The 15,018-nt window shown below is 43.5% G+C and overlaps 1 protein-coding gene across 21 annotated transcripts in view; it reads right to left on the bottom strand.

Annotated features, from left to right (window-relative positions):
* Positions 1-15,018, bottom strand: part of MTSS1 (MTSS I-BAR domain containing 1) — a 125,545-nt gene that overhangs the window by 31,794 nt on the left and 78,733 nt on the right. For all 21 annotated transcript variants that reach the window (XM_014255294.2, XM_088064286.1, XM_088064278.1 and 18 more), the window contains 2 exons: positions 2,719-2,803; positions 1,211-1,302 (listed from right to left, as the gene is read on the bottom strand). In XM_014255294.2, the coding sequence (XP_014110769.1) occupies positions 1,211-1,302; positions 2,719-2,803 (177 nt within the window). The remainder of the gene's footprint in view (positions 1-1,210; positions 1,303-2,718; positions 2,804-15,018) is intronic.

The following is a 15,018-nucleotide window of genomic DNA, read 5'->3' as shown; positions in this document are numbered from 1 at the left end:
CTGCACATCCCAGGAGAATTAAAATCCCAGAACAAAATTTTCAACCTCTAGTGCAGGAACACTAAAAGTACAGATATGAAAACTGATCCTTAAAAAAAGAAATATATAAAAGGTATGTATGCATATATATATATATACATGTACACATACACCTTAACAAATGAGATCAGTGTTACTACTCTTCTGTAGGTGGAAAAACAGAAGCAGATTGATGGCAGGCATAGGAACTGTACTGAAGACAACTGCATTCCCAACACCCAAGTGTGCCCAGTAAACTCTAAATCTCACTGCCACTTTGGCCTGGGTCACCCCTACTGGCATGACCCCACGTTATTCCTCTCTGCTGCTCACTACATGCTTGACACCCTCTGCAGCACAAGGCAGGAAGTTTTTCAAGAGCTGCTGATTCAACTGCTTCTATCTGACTACAGTAATAACAGGAAAAGAAGGCAATCTTCTTTTGGAGGTCAAGCCCACTCCTTCCCATCAGTTCCCATGGTGCTGCTGCTTCTTTCAGACATAACAAAAATCTTAAATTTTCAAGGGTCAGTCAGTGGTGAACTGCAATCTGCTTTCAGCACCTGTGCTAGAGGGCCACCATTCCCAGGATAAGTTTTGCAAAGCCAAAGGCATCTACCAACATGTGCTTGCTGTGCAAGACTTGGCTGCCTGCTGCTCAGTCCGCCAGGAAAGCCCCTGGAGCCATCACCCCCACTGCAGCCTGGGCATCCCATGTGCCATAGCAGAGCTCTCCTGTTCCCCAGGTGCACTTTCTGTCTGGCATCAGGTATAAAATAACGAGGCTCAGTGTTTTGCAGGGCTGTGCATTCTCTGGAGGATGCTCTAGCTGAGGCATAACATGATCTTACAAGCTGCTTTTAATGACACCCCAAGGCTTTGCAGGGATAGATGTGGCATCTCCAATCCTCAGTTCATACAGGGAGAGTGGGCTAACAGAGTTAGACCAAGTCAATGCTTACCAGTCTGGAAAAATAACCCAGCCCCAGGGGTCCAGCAAACTAAACCTTCAAAATGTGTACAGCAAGGGTTGAAATTTTGTTAGGCACTTTGGGAGAGGAGTGTTTTAGAAGAGAAAAACCACTTCACATATTTAAGCATGTCATTCATTTCCCCAGTAAAACATAAAAAGAGGAAGCAAAACTGGTATTACAATCTTACTCCTATTAAAGCATTCTTCCTCTGTAACTACCTTTTGCATGGTCTTTATCCAGCTGATTGGCCACTTTCTTCCACTCTTCCATCTGTTCTTGAAGTGGGTTTATCAGACAGTCAATTAAAGCACTAATTTTGTTGAAAAAACACAAAGAGCAATCAAATCCTGCAGATGCCCCTATTCTTACAGAGAGAACCAAGGTCAATATTGGAGTATTTTTACTTTTTGCTGTGACAGCTACCAGTATCACAATGTAAATATCAGAACATAAAAATGTTTACACTAGAGAAAGCTAAAGAAAAAAGTAGATTAAAAAAGCAAACAAAATGAAAAAAAAAACCCCAAAGAAGCCCCACAATAAAAAAAACCCATAAGATTGACATCACAAGATAACCAGAAATACAAAAGCTCCAGACAGTGAGGAACAGTGTAAAGCAGAGGAGTGACCCAAAGCAGTTCAGTGTAAACAGATCCTACTCAACAGTCGCACAATTTAAATGGAAACTCTGGAGACCAGAAAGGTTCATGCAGCCATGGAGATTATAAACTTAAATAGCACAAGAAGACAGAGCAGCTGTACAAAAGAACAATATCCTGCCGACTGATATGCCTCACCTCACCTCACACTGGTGGAGTCCATGATACAGCACCAGTAATGCTCCACTAATTAATGAGACTGGGATCAAACCATTTAAACAGCTAACTGTGGAAACTGGAGTTTCCACAAATTCATAACTAACTTTGTTTTAAAGTAATCACAGAATAATCAAAGAATGTCTTGGATAGGAAGGGACCTTAAAGGTCATCTGGTTCCAACCACCCTGTCACGGTCAAGGACACCTTCCACTAGACTGGGCTGCTTATACCATCCAGCCTGCCTTTGAACACTTTCAAGGATGGGGGAAAAGGGGAAAAAATATGGCAGGTCATCAGGCAAATGGCGAAGCATCATTTTTGTCACGTATAACTTTTAAGTCTGGTTAAAAAAGGAACACATGCAAACTACTACTGTCTACAGAAGTTGGTTGGTTTTGTACAGCCTAGGTTGCACATGAGTTAATCCCTCTTATTACCTCTGCAGTCCAACTGCAAAAACAGGATGAGAGAATTTGCATTTCCTATACTGCTCTTCTGAAGGTTTTTCTCTTGGCTGCAAGCTATTTGGGCCCTGCAGTAAGCTGAGGAAGCAGCACAACACTTGCTGCTGCTCATTTAAAACTCAGTGACAAAGCTTAAAGTCCTGAAACAAAGACAGGTCAGTTGGTCACATCAGCAGCCACTTGCTCAGTGCTGAGCAACAGGAACTGACAGTGGGAATTTGCAGAATTTAGAGGTGATTTGAGGTGAACTGGCCCAGCCCCATAATGCGCAGTGAAACCCTGCATATTCACAGCGCCTAATGTGCTGCAGGGAGAAAATGACTGCTGCTCTCAGTGACATGGGCAGAGATCAGTTGAGAAGCCAATGCTGATGAACAGCTTTAGATGTTCCCCAGCAGCATATGAAAGAGGAACCTCCAGTGCTCCAGGTACGAAGCCACTCACCTTGAGAACTGCCGGAGTTTGGACTCTATACTTCTGTGCCTCATACACATCCTGGTGAGAGCAGACCCAATCTCTCTGGTACCACCTGAAAAACAAAAACCAAAAGGCAGGTGAGATTCCTGATGAGATTCCTGCCTGTGGTATAGAGTCGTAACAACGAGAAGGTCAGTGCCAAGTCTTCCAGAGCAACTGTAGAACATTAATTGATTAATATTTTACAATACTTTAAGTTATTAAGTGTAGACTCGACTAAGCTATTAACGGGGCAGATCTCAGTGCTATCTGCCACACCAGGAAGAGACTAATTCCTTTTCATGTAGAGACCAGAACCAAGCAATCAAACACAATTAAACCACAGTTCTTCCAGGCAGCTTTCTGTGCCACGAAGCTCAACCCTGTAGCAGAAGACTTGAAATAAAAGGGTTTGAGACGTCAAAAGCCAAGAAGCACAGCTGTCAAGGGAGTGGGCATCCGTGGACAAATTACTTCCACATTTTAGAAACAGGCCGAGGGGATTCGATGCAATTTTCCCATCCCTAGATTCTTCAGACCCAACGCCCCAAAGGGGTTTGGCCGCTCCAGAGCCCGGCCCGGCGCCCTCCCGGCATCGCCAGCAGGTGGCGCGGTTCGCCTCCGCCCCACAGGCGGCACGGAGCGAGCGCTCGGGAGCGGGGCTCCTCCCGGGGCTCCTCCTGAACCTGCCCGCCCCACAGGCGGCACGGAGCGAGCGCTCGGGAGCGGGGCTCCTCCCGGGGCTCCTCCTGAACCTGCCCGCCCCACAGGCAGCACGGAGCGAGCGCTCGGGAGTGGGGGTCCTTCAGGGGCTCCCCGCCCCACAGGCGGCACGGAGCGGGCGCTTGGGGGTCACTCCTTCCGGGGATCCCCGTCCGCAGCCCTTCCCGCCCCACAGGCGGCACACAACGAGTGCCCGGGGCTCCTCCCAAGCCTGCCCCACGCCACAGGCGGCACGGAGCGAGCGCTTGGGAGGGGGGCTCCTCCCGGGGCTCCTCCCGAGCTCCCCGCCCGCAGCGCGCAGCCCTTCCCGCCCCGCTGCCACCAGCTACACCGGCTCCCATCAGCCAACTAAATCTCCGTGTAACTTTGTTTTGTTTAGCGTTAGGTTTGGTACTTGCTTAGCTCCCATTTGCAAGTCAAATCTACTACTTCAGGAGACAAACATCAACCTTCTTACGAACTGTTTCCAAACTGTAACGCTCTCTGGAACAGTGCATATATCAGCACCTATTCAGAAGTCTTATTTGATTATTAAAAGAACCTTAGACTTGTATCATAGAGTAAAATCTTCCCTAGGCTTTAAAAATAGTATTGCTCAAGTAAAAAAAACTTCCTACGAAACTTTAACGTTTTTGATAATTTTGATTATTTTAAACACGAAAATCAAGTCACCATCTTCCTGCATCCTTGCAGAATTAAATTCCATGCCCATGAAATGGCTCTGGAACAGACATCAAATAACTGGAACAAAGTGTGGCTATTTGGTATTGTTCAAAAAGATAAACAGAAACTCCTTTGACACTTGCCTGATTACTCACGTTTTTATAAGGAGCTTCTGAAATAATATTATTTGGTAACATCAAAGAGCTGTAGTCTCATTGCATACAGGTAGGAAAAGCACACCGACTCCAGGCTGGATCTGTACCTGTCTCTTTCAGTGATGCTACACTTACACAAGTGAGACAGACACCAGTAACTCAAAAAGCAATACAGAAGATGGGGAGAGGTGTATCAGAGAAAGCAAGTGGAGAGAGAGGACAGTATCCACAACAAAGAGTGTATATCTCTGTCCCAAAACATGGGCATTTTTTCTCTGGATCCGCTTCCAAATAAAAGTAATTTTATTTCGGAGACTAATGTGGTACACAACTGCATCAGCAGAGAACAAATGAACCAAAAAATTTCACTGGCTACTAGCATTGAGTTTAAACAAAAGTTAGGTTTTTAAGGTTGAAAACTGACTAGAATACTGGAATATTTAGGACCATCAATTGTTAAGTGACACTGTTTTCCTAAGTCTGTTATATGAAAAAAAGAAGGGTCGTATCAGAACAATAAAAAGGAAATAAGGCACCATATGTTTGGGGAGACTAGGAAACAAGGGTCAGTTACTATTAATATTAAATTCCAAGGTAACAGAACTTCAACTGAAACACAATCAACCAAAGTACAAATATATCCCCTCAACACATAGTGCAGATGGCTGAGCAAGGTCAGTAGAACAGCCAACAAAGTTCAGAGTGAAAAAAAAAAAAAGAAAAAAAAGTCACAACAAAATAAATTAAACCTGATATAATGAGGTTTTTCCACAGAGAAAAACCAAATGTGGTTGGTGATGAGTGGGCTACTGGTTCTTCCCACCTTTTGAAACTTTGTTTTATCCATAAGTGTTCATGAGAACATCAAAGGATGAGGTGTTAATTTTATTCTGTGAATGAAGACTTTCTAATGAAGTGAAGGTAAGAGGAAAATAAATGGTTTTGAGAAATTTTTGATGTCCCTTCTGGAAACAAGGTGTTGCTGAAGATGGGTTGAGGATTCTGCTTGGAAAGAAGAATGAGGGGTGCTGCTGAAAAGTTTGGGAGAGCTGAGCCAGCACCTCTGCTTGGTTAGCACAGACCCAGGGAGGGGTGCAGGGAGTGGGTTGGGGCTGGCAAGGGTCACTCAACTGAACAGAGGACAGTACCAGCCCATCTTGTCCCACAGCTGAATCCCACTGCTTCTCCTCAACGTATGAACAACCCTGACTGCACCAGGGTTAAACAGAGCTTAACTTCCCTGTTCCAAATTATATTAACTGTCAAGGATACAAATGCTTCCTAAGAAAGTTTAAAAAAAGTTAAATACAAGCCTCTCACCACCCCTTGATTTATTGAGCTGGAAGACCACGGCCATCACCAATGCATTCAGCTGTTCTTCCAGGAACACCCACAGTGCATAGGGTTTATCTCAGCTTTCAGAAGGTTACTGTGAGGGCTGGTTCCCACCAGCAGAACTGCACTGATGCTCCTGGCTCCAAAGGTCTGGGATCAGCTGGCTACACAAACCGGCAGGACAGAACCACCTTGTACTACTGCAGTGGTTTGAAAATATCCAAATGTAACAAGGGATGGTAACTTGAATTTGTTTCTTTTATCCAATATCAGCTGCAGTTGACTCAAATATGCTTTATATAAATTACAGTTTGATGAGTAGCTTGCTCACAGTTGGAGCGGGCAGTCAATGTGTGCACTCTGCACACAGAGATGGACCTTACAAGCAGCATTAATGTGTGTGCTGGTCCTGGTACTGGCTATGCACCTGAGCAATCAAAACCTAGTAATGAGTTTATTGCAGTGGCCAATGCCACACAAAACCTGCTGCAGCTTCCAAACTGATTTATAGTTTATCTTTTCAAAACCTGCTCCATAGGTGACCAATTGCCTACCGGCTCAAGTATGTTACCATGAGCCAGGTAGACAAAAGACCTGTGGAGATAACTTCTTTTTCAGTGCTATCAGCCCACAAATGTGGTAGAAAGATCATCTGACAGAGGAGTCTGTCAGGAATATGCCAAATGCGCTATCCATCTATACTCATAAGCAGGTCCCTGGAAGAAACTCATGACATCCTCCAGCAGCTGTAACTGCCCGAACAGAAATACTGAGGTCACACTAACTAACTTTTTACCAAACAACGAGTGTGTTGGGTGGGTGACCTGGGCTCCATTCACTGCCCTGCAGCTCTGCAAGTAAAAGTGCTGTGCCTTGGGCTCTCGGTTTATAAAATGAGGCCATGAATTATCTACTTCTCTGACATACTATAATAATTCATCCAGTACAGCAAACAATGCCTGGGAACAGCGTAAAGTAATACTTCAAAACCGGAGATGAGAGCTGTATTCATCAGAATTCCCACTCACAGAAAGTGGCTTAACAAAATGCTACTGTCAAATTTGATTAGAAAGTGGGTGATAACATCAGCCTTATTTCTCATAAGTAAAAGGCAACTCTGCAAGGCAATACGTGCCTTCACTCTCACCTTCCCTGCTTTCCCCTTTCCTGCCTAAGCCCGTAAAAGACTGCAAACTTTTTTCATGTGAGATAATTAACCAGAAGTCTGTGGACCACGACACTACAGTGAGTCCACTATAAAGGCATAGATTATTTCTTTTGATCCTTGCTTGTCATTCAGTATCACAGAGAGACAACAGGGAGAGATTGTAGGAAAGAGACTCAATTGTTTTATGGGAGTCATTATGTTTGTAGTTAATGATGATCATATATCAAGGAAATTATTATTTGATGAAATGTGCAGCTGTACAACTGCATGGCCTCTGTATACTCCAAACAACTTGCTACAATCGACCTCTTATATTCCTCTTCTCACTTCACTGTTGAGCAACTCCAGCAGGCTCCGAAGATGCTGCCTTTCAGGAAGTGCCTTTAAGGTTCCTACTTACTAATGAGCTCACCTTTATCTTCAAGGGTCTTTAGACCAAAGTCTAAACGTGCCAGCCACTTCCCTCTTTCCCAAAAAGGAGAAAATGATGAAAAATGGGTGTAATATTTTTGCAATTTCGCAGTTATCAGAAGAGGCTTCCATTTTTGAGTAAAGATTAAAGCAGGAGCAGAATGGATTATTAAATGCAGTTCTGAATGTGGAGGCTATGACAAATGACTACCAGTAGGACATTTTAAGCTAATGGCCATTTACTCAACCCTTATCCAAACTCATGCTGCTAGAAGAGCAAGCAGTTTCCATCATTGATTACATGGGGCACAGACCTTGATCTTGCCAAACTTTTCTATGCCTCCATGAAACTCAAGGATGATAGGATGAGCTCCAGGGCTGCAGCAAACAGAGAAAAAATGACAGCTTTTGCTTAAAACTGACTAGCACAGGTATTACTGCTGGGACAGAAAGTGGAGCTATGGAAGCTCTCAGTGTTCATGGTGTCAACAGTCTCCAGGTAAGGCCTGTAAGTTGGAAAAAAACATCAAAAACTGCAGACAACAGAGAGATGTTGTTCAGTATCCACCAAGCAGGAAAAAGAAAACAGGACACCCTTATTCCTACAGCTGCGAGCCTTTCTGAGCAGCACTTGGTAAAGTCTCTGAAGGCAGCTGCTCAAAATCAGAAAAAAAAATAAATTCCTGAAGTTTTTTTTTTAAAAAAAAATTAATTTAGACATCTCTCAGTGAAGACTGGACAACAAATGCAGATTCAAGGTCAAACTCACATATGAATTTCAGGTTAACCAAATTTAATAAAACAGCTGTGGCAGGCCATTTTCATATACCACACATCTGCAGTTGTCATTGCAGAGGAACAGATTGCTATGCAGTTTGGTTGAGTGCCCTTTTGGGCAAATTACTTGGAAAACATTTACAGAGGCCTGCTATGAAGTTCTCTGTCAAATTTGCCAGAGCCCCACACAGTCCAGCTGAGAGGAAAATGCAGTGGGTGGCTTATTTTCTCATTTGCAGAAGAAACTAGCACTTGTTCATGGATGGGGACTAGCAGGATCTCGAATTGCATTGTCATTGATCTTAGAGGACAAAGGAGTTGAGAAGAGCGGCAGTGGCAGCTAGTTAAAGCAGCAAAGAAGCCAAAGGAACAGGAGCCCACAGCCTGCCCTGGTAACCACCAGCTTTTGGAAGTCCTTGTAACAGACTATGATCATGTTCCAGTCACTTTTTTAAAAAATGCGCAAGGAAGCTCTTGTGACTTCTGATCTTGCTCATTCCTTCAGTGAGCAGCATTTTTGCCTACTTTAGCTGTTCATCTAGCTTAGCACTGGGCAAAATCCTTGCCCCATGGGAGTCAACACAAGCACTGCTATTAAAGAAGCAGGGTCAGAATTTCACCCACGCACACAGAGGTCACCACACAGTCCATCCAATATATAAACATGGGCATGAACCAGCCCTGCTATGACCTCTGGACAGTTTGGGTTTAGTCAGCCTTCAGTGCATGAATGCAAATCTCACCCATGGTTCTCTGCTTTGAAAGAGGATGCCACATACAAGTGGATAGAAGTGCTTTGGGAAGGCTTAAGTTATAGGATGCATCAGTTCAATTTCTGAAACTGAGAAACTAAGTCTGTCATTGATTCACAAACTTGTAAAGAGGCACACAAGATGCATCACTGAACCATGACATCCTGCCAGAGAGCAGCAGATATTCAGGCAGAAGTGTTTCCCAGGAACAAAATGCTCAAGTTTGAGATATTTGTGTCAGGAGTGCAAGCTGGCTTGCTCCCTCCTCCTCTCTCTTTCACAAATGGTGTTGCCAGCACAGATAGAATTTTGCTTCTGGTGATTTCTTCCAAGAATTCATATCCATCCCTCCTTACAGGTGCCTGCTGCTCATTTTTATGAACCTAGAATTCTGCATCAGGATTTTAATGCCACAAAACCAGAGCATGATTAAAACCATATTTGTTTAGAAGACCAAATGCCACAATAGTGTTTTCCATTATTTACATTTTATTCTTTAGAATACAAATAGTTTCAGTACTGAAAACATACAGGGTCTGCTAAATATCTGTACTCACAATCAAGCTGTCCACTAATATTGCCCATACCTTTTCCCCATTTCTTTTCAGATTTATAGCAAAATGTATTTCCAGAAACAGTCTATGCATAGCTCAGTAAACGTAACAGTCTTAATTTGAGTAGATCCAACTGCTTTACTCCAGCTGCTACACTCATCGATAGCTCAAGGAAAGCAAGCAATATGAGCACCAAGCTGGTGCTCTCAATAAAAACTGGAACACGCTAATAAAAAGAACTCTGTAAGAAAAACAGTTCCTGAAGTTGAAGAACACCAGGCCAAGCCTGTGTGCTAATCTGGAGTAACCCCTCACCTGTGCAGAATCCCAGAGCCAAGCTGACAGCCAGAGGCCATGTAAAGGCCAGCTCCACCAGCCAGGGCCACTCATGCTCTGAGGACCACACTCCACTACATGCTCCAGACAGTGGAATGTGGAGATCTGGTTGAGGCCTATTCAGATAGCCAGACTCACTGATCTCCATACCTCCATTAATCTGGCTCTAAATGAACACTTAATGTCAGTCCAATGTGTGAAGAAGGCAGTAATTCAAGATACTTATGTTCTTTAGAAGTACAGCTCTTTATTTTGCCTGGGCCCAGCGATGAACTGCGATGTAATCTGATTAGACTACAACAATATTCAGTGAGGGGAAGGGATAATACACTTACAGCAAATGGCTTGGAACACCAACTGCAATTCCACTGCACGCTTGGCAAAACACATACTGCTTATTTTGAACTGACGACTTCCACAGAGGCTCTAAAAAGCCTCAAGGTCTTTCTCCTCTTTATGTTTAGTTACTGGCCTCACAAACACCCCTGGCCCCAAAAGCCCCTTAACTGAGGTGTCCCAATCACCTGTGCTGCTGATCCCAATCCAGCAAGGATTTCAGATACCACCAAAAGGCTGCTGCCTCTGAAACACAAAATCAAGCACCACCACGACAAGCAGGTGCAAAAAGCAGAAGAAAAGTTTATTTTTAAATCCAAGTCAGCAGATCTAACTGAAACCACACAGCAAGCAGATCTGCAAAATAAGGCAGTGCTATTTTTACATGCTGTCACTTCTTCCAGTAGAGCATACTTCCTTAGTGAACTGAGGGCAAGATTATGAGAGTACAAAGGCAGGTAAAAATCATTCAAACCACCTTAAGAAATTATCAGTTCAAGACATTTTTGAGAATGTCTGTTATTTTTCAATTAGTTATACGGAGATACATCATCATCAACCCATCAAAAGGCTCAATGCACACATAAGCATTGAGTGTAACATCTCAGGTCCTGGGTGCAAGGGAAAGTTCTGTCCCTGCCCCAGGTACTCAGGAGTATGGTTTCCTCTCCTGGGGAAATCTCATGCTTTTGCTCAGGGTTATTAATCCCTAACTGCAGCAGGCACATGAAGAACCTGTACACCTCTTTAATCAAGAGGCAGATAGCAGAAGGGTAGCAGGAATCCAGGGCCCTAGTGTTTAGTTATCAAGATTGCCTCAAAGCTCATATTGCTCATAAAGACTATTGTGCTGTTTATCACGTCAGCTCTCTAACAGTTAACCTGCTTTGTCCTCACTTATGGGCTGCTTTTATTTTAAATTTGGCTGCATCCCACTAGTTTTCAACTTCAGCTTCCTCAGCCTTACCAAAATATACTGAATTTTCACAAAGGCAAAGGAGAATGTCACCACATGGGTTTGACACCAGCTGGCTGTTTGAGCCTGACATACAAAGGAATTTGATACACAACAGTGAACCCAGCTAAAAAAAAAAAAAAAGGTATATTCTACCTGTTACAGAAAGTGAAATGAGGACAGCCATCTCCAAGCAGAGGACCTAGGGGTTCCTCTAGTTCAAGCCTTGTGCTTTTGGCCTGAAGCTCAGTAAGCACATGATCTTAAAAACACAGCAAACTGAACTTTTGAATTTAGAAAAAGTACATTTTCTCCTTGTAAGCAGCAAGTGAAATTCACAGAAGGCTGCATGCAGAGGTGAGACATCTTACAAGCACAGGGCTGGGCTCACCAGATCTTTGGCTGCTTTGAATACACAGATTCACATGCTCTGCAGGCAAACTCCTGCTTACCCCATGAATCCTTCCAAACAATCTATGCTGTTGGGCTGCATTTGAAGTGTGCCTGCTTAAACCCTGACAAGTGCAGCAGGGGAAAAGCTTTGATTCTCTGAGTCACAAGAAGAAAAAGGCACATCTTTGCAGAAAAGCTCGAATGAAGCTCCCTTGGTGTACAGCATGACGAGCACAGCATACAGCAGGACACTCGGCAATGCTGACTGGCATGCAAACATCAAGGGCGTGCTTATCTTCTTCTGCAAGGGCAGAGTAACTGCATTTCTTCTTGCGAACAAGCTCTATTGAACTCTAGTGAACATACCTCGACCCCTGAAACAGCAGATGCACCTACTCTGGCTGGACTTGCCTGCTGTGACCCACACACCAGGTTTGTAAGACCTGGCCAGGAAGGCCAAACTTGGAAATACCACTCCATCACCCTTAGTAGTGAGAACAACTGCAAGAAGCTTCAGAAAGCCAGGACAATCAATGACAAAGACTAGAAATCAAAAGGCAGAAGAAAAGCAAAGGTTAATTAAGAACAGGGCTTTATAAATCCTGAAATATAAACCTTGAAAGAGGAGCAGAAGCTAGCCTTCTCCATCACTTTATCCATTCTCTCCTTCAGTGCAGAACACCTTTACAACCCCCTCTCACTGAACAGCCCCCAGGGAGAGGGGCAGGAGGGTATTCACACCTTACACAGGACAAACATTCAGAGCACTATTACTACTCTAGCCAAATCCTGCTCATCTTACAGTCCTTGATGACTAGACCAGCTGCGGCTATGCAGCTTTAAAGAATCCTGCAATTCACACACAAAGTGCTGCTAAGGCTTTAGCAGTAGCATATAAACTTATGTTAACACTCTTCCTAGGGGATGCCCCTCTTTCCAGAGGAGGGAAGTCCCTGCTCCCCTCCAAAGACTGATGTAACACCTTTGGTTATTCGTCCTTCCTCTCAGTATCTCATTCAGCAAAAACCAGAGACACAAGACTGGGAGTGACCTGGGGAGGCTGTCTGGTCTGCTCACTTCCCACTAAAGGCAGGCTCAACTTCCACGAGGTTTCTGAGGGTCTGTCCAGTCCAGGTTTTGAGTGCTTCCAGGGGTGGAGATTCCTGGACTTCTCTTCCATTTGCTGATTAGTGCTACTGTGAAAATTATTTTCCTTATCTAAAACACAGAGTCCACTGTCCCAGCAGTTCAAACATACAGTTTTCCAAGCATCCCTGGCACTGCTTTGTCAACATAACACAGCAAATATATGTAGAAAGTGTTTATTTGTTTTATGCAAGTGAAATCTTTGATATCAAAGGAATGTGAACACCCACCATAAGTACACAAACCAGCACTGTCACAACCCAGTCTATTAAAAAATGAAGTCTGTGGCATTTTGAAAATTACACAAAACCAATTAAAGTTTACCCACAAAAAGCTGCTGGTCCAATTGCTAACTTGCTTCATTTCTTCAGGTTTCTCAAAAAACAAAACAAAACAAAACGAAAACCTAACAGTGCTTTACAATTAAGTTGATTTTAGCAGAGAAATGTTCATCTGGTCATTTGACATCTTTGGTAATGCAGGAAATCCATCTGAACCTCACAACTCCTTGCACGCTCTGATGCTCCCTTGTTCTTCCAACAGATCTCATCAACCTGCACCTACAAAACAGCTGGCTGTGACCTACTGCTATTAATTTGGCCATTAAAGACAAGAGTAGGTGCCAAATTTGGATGGAGGATTTCTGACTTAGGCTTTAAGCACTGTAATGCACAGAACTAGCATATAAATCACAAGTGTAGAAAAAGTGCTCAGAAAGGGTCACCTCTTATTTAGAATTTATTAACTATGTTCCCCCAGAGACTACCGTGATTTAGCACCATGTAACCCACATTCAAATATTTCACAGTGCTACATGAATAGTTTCCCCTTACTTGCACCCTGCTCAGCCATGTGAAGCCGGATCAATTCCACCAGCTCTTCTCCCAAAGACAGTCAGCCTGAGGACAGGTCACTCAGAAATTACACATACAAATGTGCACACACAGTCAGTGTGTCTGAGAAAACTCAAACTTGTATTACTGTGCTGGACATGCTTGAAAAGTCTTGGAGCACTCAACTACTGCCATGTTGGCCCTTCATGTTACAAAATGCAGTTTGTAACATGAACAGCCAACAGAGATGACGACATTTTAGGCTGATAACTGAAGTGAGAACCCCCAGGTTTTGGAAGCTTTCAGTTCTGGGCTCTAGTCCCAAATCACCAAGTGTAAGCTTGACTGAAATCCACCTGCTTCTACCTATCTCAGTCCTAGACTGAAAGATTGAAATCTTGCAAGACAATGAAAAATACAGGCCACAGAATAACGATGCAGCTGCTCTGAAAAGCTGTGCAGGAAAGAGGGAGTTATTGAAGAGCCTACCTTCCCCTCATGGGTAGGCAGTAATGCTTTAAGGCACTGACTCATGAGCAGTGTTTTTCAAGCAATAACCTACCACAAGTCTACAGGCCCTGCAAAGCTCAGGATGCAACACAACAGTGTTGAAATTGTAGCAACCAAATGTTGTACAGAGCAAAGCATTTTTCACCTTGTACCCAGCAACCTCCATGTGAGCTGCTCAACAAGACTCCTATCCCTGTATTTAGCATCTGCATTGAGAAGTAATTTATGGTTTTATTTAAAGAGAGCTTCTTGAAGGGGGCAAAGGTGCCTCAAATTGTTTTCCCCAGAGTAAAGTGCATTAGCAGACAGTTCCTGAGGAGTAGCTAACACCTGGGTGTTTAATAACACTGTTGTTCTGGTTTCTTGACAGTCTCCTGGGCATTGCAGGGTCAGTGCAGGCCAAAACTTTTGAAAATTTAAAGCTGCAGTTAAAATGAAAAACAGATCATTTATAGACTAGAAACAACTTGTTCCAGAAAGAATCAATCGGTTTCTTCTGCTTGCACAAATACCCACCAACCAACTTAACCATGCTGGATAGCCAAACACTTGTACTGGTAACCGGTTTTGTTACCACAACATGCCAAAGTGGATAGGAACCTTAATAATGTGACAGGAGCAAGATTTAAAATATAATTTTTTTTAATGTGCTCTTTTTTCATGTGGTCAACTTCTGCAGTTATGCTCTGGTAAGCGTGTCATATCATCAGTCACAACAGACTTCCAATGGAACACCAGTTTCTCATTTATTCCTCCCTATCCCACATCTTCTTCAGAGTCCACTTCTATTTCAAGCATCAGTACCCAATGCCTGCAACATCTGTAGGTTGCCAAGCCAGTTTAGCTATGGAAAAATGGATACAAACTACTTGCCAACAGAACAAAATACACTCTGCACTGCAAACTGGCTAGCTCGTGCTTTTTTCATCTATCTATAAATAGGGCAATGCCAACTGCTAATTAAAACAGACAGGTTCAAATGGTGCAATGCTGTAATTACAGTATGACATGTGTAAATCTCTAAATATATATTAAAAAATGAGGCTAAAAAGCCCTCCAACCCAAATGCTGTAAATGGATAAGCACTCACAGCTTTTTACACTGCATTAAACAGAACAGAGAACCGCTGATAGAGGCTTCCCTGCACAGAAGGCACAAGATATGCACCAAGAAGCACAGAAAACACAGACCATGAGATCTGTTGTTCCATGGTACTAAAGCCCCGCTCTCCTCAGGCTCCT

This window comes from Pseudopodoces humilis, chromosome 1 (assembly GCF_049639895.1).
Source record: "Pseudopodoces humilis isolate 2021_Gansu_Grassland_sample_001 chromosome 1, ASM4963989v1, whole genome shotgun sequence".
Lineage (NCBI taxonomy): Eukaryota > Metazoa > Chordata > Aves > Passeriformes > Paridae > Pseudopodoces > Pseudopodoces humilis.
The sequence above is the reverse complement of the archived record's forward strand: the minus strand, read 5'-3'. Positions and strand labels throughout refer to the sequence as shown.